The 7500-nt window shown below is 41.2% G+C and overlaps 1 protein-coding gene across 2 annotated transcripts in view; it reads left to right on the top strand.

Moving 5' to 3' along the window:
* Positions 1 to 7500, top strand: part of enpp2 (ectonucleotide pyrophosphatase/phosphodiesterase 2) — a 27494-nt gene that overhangs the window by 16113 nt on the left and 3881 nt on the right. Inside the window, exons 16-22 of one of the 2 annotated variants that reach the window (XM_060871272.1) lie at positions 473 to 569; positions 650 to 737; positions 935 to 1104; positions 2069 to 2114; positions 2310 to 2449; positions 3952 to 4087; positions 5787 to 5864. In XM_060871272.1, coding sequence (XP_060727255.1) covers positions 473 to 569; positions 650 to 737; positions 935 to 1104; positions 2069 to 2114; positions 2310 to 2449; positions 3952 to 4087; positions 5787 to 5864 — 755 coding nt within the window. Of the gene's footprint in view, positions 1 to 472; positions 570 to 649; positions 738 to 934; positions 1105 to 1978; positions 2115 to 2309; positions 2450 to 3951; positions 4088 to 5786; positions 5865 to 7500 lie in introns of both variants that reach the window. The other variant, XM_060871271.1, reaches the window with a different exon arrangement.

The following is a 7500-nucleotide window of genomic DNA, read 5'->3' as shown; positions in this document are numbered from 1 at the left end:
TTAGGAAGATGGAGGATGAAGACGTATAGCAGGGTCTCCCTAAGCTGTTTGCTTTGGCACCCATCAGTGGCCAAATAAGAAGGTTCTTTCACATGGGGCAGTTGAGATACAGACCTGTCTGATTCAGTGGCTCCGGCGCTGTGAAGCCCAGGACGGTTTCTCTGCTATTGGAGGCTGCAGTGTGAAGGAGGGTTGTAAATGATTTGCTTGAATAAAAAAGGTGAATGCTGGTGTGTGTTATGATCTAATTTACACTCCGTTAAGAGGAACCACAGTGTTTACTGTAACAATTTATGAGAGTCGTTATGAGTGACGATCAAAAGACATCCTGTTTAGTTTGAACGTCCGCTTCAGAGTCGTCAGGATTCCATGCTTGTGTTTGTACAAACTTGAATACGGAAGGAACGAGAACCGATCATTTCAAGAATTTGTAAGAAAGGTGTAATGAATCTGGTAAATTTGTCTGCCACAGAAAGCCCCCTGAGGGGAAAAGGCATTCTCAAGGGGAAAAGGGCAAGTGCGGCTTCGCAGGTGACCACGGATACGATAACAAGATCAACAGCATGCAGGTACACACACATTGTCCCATGTTTATTTTAGTACAAAGCTGCGGTGTGTTTCTTACTCACTTCGTTCTTTCTTTTTTTAGACCATTTTCCTTGGATACGGACCAATGTTTAAATACAAAACCAAGATACCACCGTTTGAAAATATTGAGCTGTACAACGTCATGTGTGGTAGGACAACTGTTATTGCTCTGTGCTGTTGTTTTCTCTAACTCGTTTTTTTCTAGGCTACTTGAAGCTAATAGAGACGGTTTCCTGTTCGTCATATAAGCGAATGATAAATGACATCTCAGATCCCATAGCAGACTGTAGTGTTGTGTATAAACTGTATGATTTATGTATTACAATCACCAAACTATCATGTTTAGATCTCCTTGGCTTGAAGCCGGTCTCTAACAATGGGACGCATGGTAGCCTGAACCACCTGCTGAGAAATCCTGTCCACAAACCTACCATGCCTGAGGAGATGTCCAAACCAACCCCATCTGGGACGGTCAGCACCATAACTGATGACCTGGGCTGCACCTGTGATGAAAAAGTCAGTACAAAGCATTATTCAGGGCCTTGTTAGTAGACAGATAGTCAATCGGTTGTTAAGTTGTCGGACAAACTGTTTGAAAGGTAGTGAGATCAAATCCCAGGACCACTAAGTGGCCTTTTATGCCTCAGCTTTATAAATGAGATCAAAGTAACTTGCTCTGTTTTATGATCTCTCTGAATGCTGGGAATGATACCATGTGATTATTGAGTGATTGCTGAGATTCTTAATGACACACAAGGCAGCAAACATTACACAAGGCATAAATATTCTGTGCTTTATTCTACTTGTACGTCCTTTTCCTGTATTTCCACAACATGATGAACTTCAGACCTGAAAGGTGAATGATATTAACCCTTGTGTTCTGTTCTGTACTGCGAGTGCAACAGCAGACACTAAAATCTACTATCATTATACTATCAGTGTTTATTATTCTCTGATCATTGGGGTAGGTTTAGTTTCAGAACAACTCAGTCTGCGCTCAGCATCAGATTATTAATGTTGGTCATAGCGGAGAAGGAGAAGCCAGACTCTGGAGCAAAGGCAACGTGGGCATGTGGTAGCCTAGTGGTTAAGGTGTTGGGCTAATAATCACATGGTTGTGAGTTCGATCCCAGGTCCACCATGCTGCCACTGTTGGGCCCCTGAGCATGGCCCTTAACCCTCAATTGCTCAGCTGTATAAAAAAATGAGATAATGTAAGTCTCTCTGGATAAGGGCGTCTGATAAATGCTGTAAATGTAAAGGCGACATTGCCAAGTTATGAACGGAACACAGGGGTTAAGAGAAACAAGCCGAATAATGTTTTCTTCCACCAAACAGTGCTCTTGTTTAGACCCTCTTGCTAGAGATTTTCACCTTTAATCTTTTGCAGTTGCGTTCAAAAAGTAGGGGGCAGAGGGCTTTGAAAGTGGCCCTGGTAAGAGCCTATAACCTGGAGTCACTGTGGCTCTGTCTCTTACAGAACAAAGTGGAGGAACTCAATGAACGACTGACACGAGTTATCGATGGTAATGCTCCGCCCACTTCCTGTGTGTCAGTCTAAATAACACACACCTTGTTCACTGTAGGATTAAAGTATAAATGTACATTATACATATTTACATTAACGCCTCGATCAACTTGTGTCAAATGAGCATTAAACTATTAATGCTAATAATGTTAGCTTTTCTTAGATCTTTCTCTTTTTCCTCTACATTTTACAGACAGCAAAAATCTTCCATACGGTCGACCGGCGGTGATGTTCAACACCAAATACAGCATCTTACACCACAGGGACTTCATCAGCGGATACAGTGACACACTTGCCATGCCGTTATGGACCTCCTACACGGTGTCTAAACAGGTACGACGCTAACGTACTGCACTCCTGACACCAGACACTTCCATTTGCTTCCATTTAATGATGCAGGAATTTTTAAACAAATTACTGTAGGGATGATCACTATTCTAGTCACTAACACTGACAGTGTGTTTGAACTGTATTATATGAGCAGTTCTGTGTTCTCCTGTGTGTGCTCAAGTGGACTTAAAGGTGAGGTCTAAGTTGTTTAATAAACGCTTCAGAAAACTGAGTCGGGACGACAAACAAAACAAAAACAAAACAAACGTGTAGCCAATGAGCAGAAAGGGGCGTGGCTTGTCAATATGGGCGGAGAGAGTGTTCAGTGCGCATGTGTGACATTAGCAGAAAGCGGTTTTAACATTGACATGGAGGATAAAAACAAAGAAAGAAAGTGAAGAAAGACTTACGATAAGGTAAGAAGTAGGACGTGTTAATATAGGATCAGCTTTCCAGCGCTGGAGAGAACTGAAGGAGCAGGAAGTTGGTCACATATTCACAGATTGGAGTTTCCTGAGTCAATAACTCCTGAGCTAAACGCTGTTACTACACAAATAACACCTCTTTTCTATCGTAGTAATGTAGAGACGCAGCTACAACCGTGTTTTGTGTAGTAACAGTGTTTAGCTCAGGAGTTATTGACTCAGGAAACTCCAATCTGTGAATGTGAGACCAACTTTACTTAAGACGCCGAGGCGCTTTTTTCCTTCTCGATAGGTGAGTAACGTTGGTTTTGTTTTGTTACACAGAACTAATATATGTCTTTGTCCTTTACATGATTATGTTTGTGTGTCATTTTTGCTTGTTTGTTTATCTACAATCGTATTGTTCTTCACTTCAGCTATGATAAAGACACGTTTCTTTCCGTTAGTCACCTGGGTTACGTATGTACGTGTGGGCGGAGCTATCGATACAGGGGTGGGACCCATTTGGGTTAGGGGCGTGTTTGTTTTGGTGATGTCAACATTGGCTTTAAAACGACGGAGACCCCACCTTTTTCACCAGATGAATATTTTATCCAGGCTCTAAAGAACAGGATCCTGCTGCTGGACCACAAGGTGACACTGAACCCTTGATGGGAACTTGGATAGTGTGGAAAGAGTTCACGTCCCACAAAGTGTTTAAGATTCAGTGTTTCTTCAGTGGATAATTTCACCTGTTGGTCTTTACCTTGTGAACTGTAATCATACACAATGTGATGCTGAACATCCTTTACTACACACTTCCTACTCTGTGACTATATTGTACAGTTGTATTGTAGAATCTTTTTCCTCTTCATTTTTCATGAGTGTTTATTATTAAATACTCTAGATCAAATAAAATGGAATAGATTTCAATTGGATCTTCATCCACATAACAGTATTTAAATAGTGAAGCATTAAAAAAAGGCTCCTGTAATATTGGGTTAGGTTTATTTAGATTTATAGCTCTTTAATCCTGGATCCAATGACTTTTCTTGGCAGTTCACCAGCTTTACAGCCTGCACTATGGTTTGTATGTTTCAGGTTGATGTCACTGTTCTGTCTGAAGCTCTCAGTACGTGTGTGAGACCTGATGCCAGAGTGTCTCCAGCCTCCAGCCAGTCGTGCACTAGCTACCGAGCAGACAAGCAGATCTCCTATGGATTTCTCTACCCACCTCGTGAGTTTCACTACGCTGAACAAACTTCTCTTTTCATTGCTGTTAAATGACACAAAGATACGACATGTTACAGATTTGTTGCTATAAAATATAAAGACATAGCCTTAGAGTCTCAAGTTGCCAAGTCAAAAACAAACCTTTTTGGTTTTCTGTTTGTTTTTTTTCAAACAGTACTTTTTATCAGCCATAACATTAAAATCACCTGCTTAATATCTTGTAAACGTGTAAAAAACATGTTCCACAGATGTTAGTCTGGATTAAAATCTGAGGCCAGGCCTTGAACACCTTATTTATTTATTTATAAGTTATTTTATTTAAATCATTCCTGAACCATTTCTGTAGTGCAGTACGGTGAATTATCCCACAGACAGAGGCCACTGCTATCAGGTAACACAGTTGAAATCTTGGTACTCAGTTTAGGCAGGTGTTGCGTGTCAAAGTAACATACACATGAACGTCAGGACCAAAGGTTTCCCAGCAGAACATCACTCTGGCTCTGCCAGCTTGACTCCTCCCCATAGTGCATCCTGGTCCCACCCCAGGGAAGTGACGCACACACACATGGCCGTCTAAGTGATTTGAAAGAAATCATGATACGTGAGACCAGGCCACTTTCTTCCATTGCTCCATGGTCCAGTTCTGCTGCTCACATGCCCATTGTAGTCCCTTCCAGTGGTGGACTGTTTGCTTGAGGTTGCACACTAAGGTAAGGAAAGGTACTTTATTTGGCTAAGCTAACTTAGCCGTCCACAGCCGCTACACAGCCCCCATACACAGCGAGCTTTGATGCATTGCGTCTTCTCTCACCCTTCTATCAAAGCCAGCATTCACTTTTCCAGTAAATTAAACTACTTCTGTGGGACCAGTCTTTAGTCCACATGGCTCGTCTTCACACTCTACACACATCAGTGGTCCTTTCTCAGACCTAGCAAACATTACATACAGAGAACACCAGCGTGCAGAATCTCAATTGTCTGGACATCACAATTTGGTCCTTGTGAACGTTGTTCAGATCTTTACAATTGTTCCTGTGATGAAGTTACTGTTCACCTTCTTCCTAATGTTTCAGCAGATGTCACTGTAGCTCTCGTGGTTTTAATATTGTGGCTGATCAGAATGTAGAACGTTATATATAAATAATAATATAAATAATACACATAAATAAGCTAAACGTTAAGACCTAAAAGTTCAGTTTAAACTTCCAAGACAATCTTCAATGTACTAAATGCTTATAGTTTATTTATAAAGGTTCTAAAGGTTTTGTGTAGACCTGAAAAAGTAAAGTAGCTTCAGACAATAAACTGGTCAAAGATGTTGAGTCTCACTGATTAACACCACATTCCATGTCCCAGTGGTCTGTATACAGGTCTGTGAACACCAGCAGCATGTCAGGGACATCCACGTCTCAGTCACGTGAGATGTGTTTATTCTTAAAGTCCCGATTCAACCAGAAGGATCATTTTAACACTTAACACATTTCCTTAACACCTTGTTAACACCAAACCCTAACAGATATTCAGAAGCCATTTAAAAAACCTGTTAAAAAACATGATTCAAAAAGGAATAGAAAGGAAATGTACACTTGACTGTGGTCAACATATATAAGTTCTTTAACTACATTTAATGATGGCTCCCGGTCACTGATATATATTTTTTTATATATTTATATATATATGATTTTTCTTGTCATTATTGACAGAGTTGGCCTCCAGTAACGCTGTAAGATACGATGCCCTGTTGATCACCAACACAGTGCCAATGTACCCAGCATTCAAACGTAAGTATTCTCGTCATGAACACAGACAGAGCCTGAGGTCTGATCACCAGTGTGTCACTGCAAACCTTCATCTTAAGGACGTTCTTTAACAAACTGTGGCCTTTAAGTCAGACTTGTATTTATATTGAAATCATGTGACACATCAAGCCAAAACACACAACGCAGGCGTGTACAAACACAGAGAGCGTTAGTGCCAATGGAACAAGCCTTTCAGATATGTCAGCGCCCTCTGATGGTTTGGAGAAAGTTCATGTCCATGATGTACGTAACAGGAATGGAATACTAATGTAAGTGTGCACTCTGTACACTTACTGCACACTCTAAACTCTGTATGAAACCTCACAATTGTTCTCCTGCATTCTTCATATTCAAAACATTATTAAACTAGATTTGTAAAGTTCGTCGCAACAAACTTTGATGTTGGCTTTGACGAGGCAAGTATTTGCTTTTTGGAGGCGAGTGTACATAAAACTTGTGAAATCTAGTGGAGCGCTAGGGTGCCAAAACATTTGGAGGCAAGTGGAGACGAGCATGTGACATCATCTGAAAACCTGTGACGCAATTCCCCTCCTTGGGCTGAGTGTTTTGATATGCCACATGTCCATGTTGTGCTAATGTTTTTTGTTTTCACGTGACATCACATCACGTGACGTCATCAGAATACACGTGAGGAAGTTCCCCTCATTGTTCTGAGTGTTTTGATATGCCACATGTCCAAGTTTTTTGATTTTACATATATTGGGAGCGGGGCTGTGGGACAACCGAAAGGCCAGTCGGTACACCAATATAAACCTTTGTTCAGAGTCTCACCCTAAAGGAGCTGGACGAGTTTAGTGTAGAGAGTTCAAAAGCTTGTTGAGTTATAAACCTCTAAAGTTTATAATGGGAGTCTATGGGAAAAAAGGCCACTTTATGACCAGGTACCAGAAGTACCGGTACTCAGATCGCTTAGAAAAGTAACATCAACAAACTTCAGACCAGCGTCTACAACATATCTGAATTTGGTGCATGTGGCTCGAAAGCTCTAGGAGGAGTTACTGTTTATAAGTTTTTGTCTAAGCTGAAAAAGGAAAACAGAATGTTGGCTTCTACAAAGAGACATAATTAAAAAAAAAACAGCATAATGTCTGATCTGTTGATCCCAATCCTGCTCCAGTCTGATCTGTTGATCCCAATCCTGCTCCAGTCTGATCTGTTGATCCCAATCCTGCTCCAGTCTGATCTGTTGATCCCAATCCTGCTCCAGTCTGATCTGTTGATCCCAATCCTGCTCCAGTCTGATCTGTTGATCCCAATCCTGTTCCAGTCTGATCTGTTGATCCCAATCCTGCTCCAGTCTGACAATCAAAAACAGAAGGCAGAAAAGACAGATTGCTAAATTTGGAGTGGAAACAAAGTCAAAGGGACAAAGTCTCATGTCCGGAGCCCTTGACCTCAACCACAGTGATCACCTTTGGGATGAACTGCATGTGATGTCTGACCTCATTACTGACTAAATCTAATGGGAAATCTTCCCAGGAATGTTACAGTATATCAGCACACAAAGAGAGACGATGTCTGGAATGGAATGTTCATGATTTGGTGTCCACATACATTCAGCCATGTCGTGTATTCTCATTTAGCTTCACTGCTAATC

The sequence above is a fragment of the Tachysurus vachellii genome, chromosome 5, assembly GCF_030014155.1.
Source record: "Tachysurus vachellii isolate PV-2020 chromosome 5, HZAU_Pvac_v1, whole genome shotgun sequence".
In the NCBI taxonomy this organism is placed as follows: Eukaryota; Metazoa; Chordata; class Actinopteri; order Siluriformes; family Bagridae; genus Tachysurus; species Tachysurus vachellii.
Note: the sequence above shows the minus strand (reverse complement) of the source record. Positions and strands in the feature narration are given on the sequence as shown.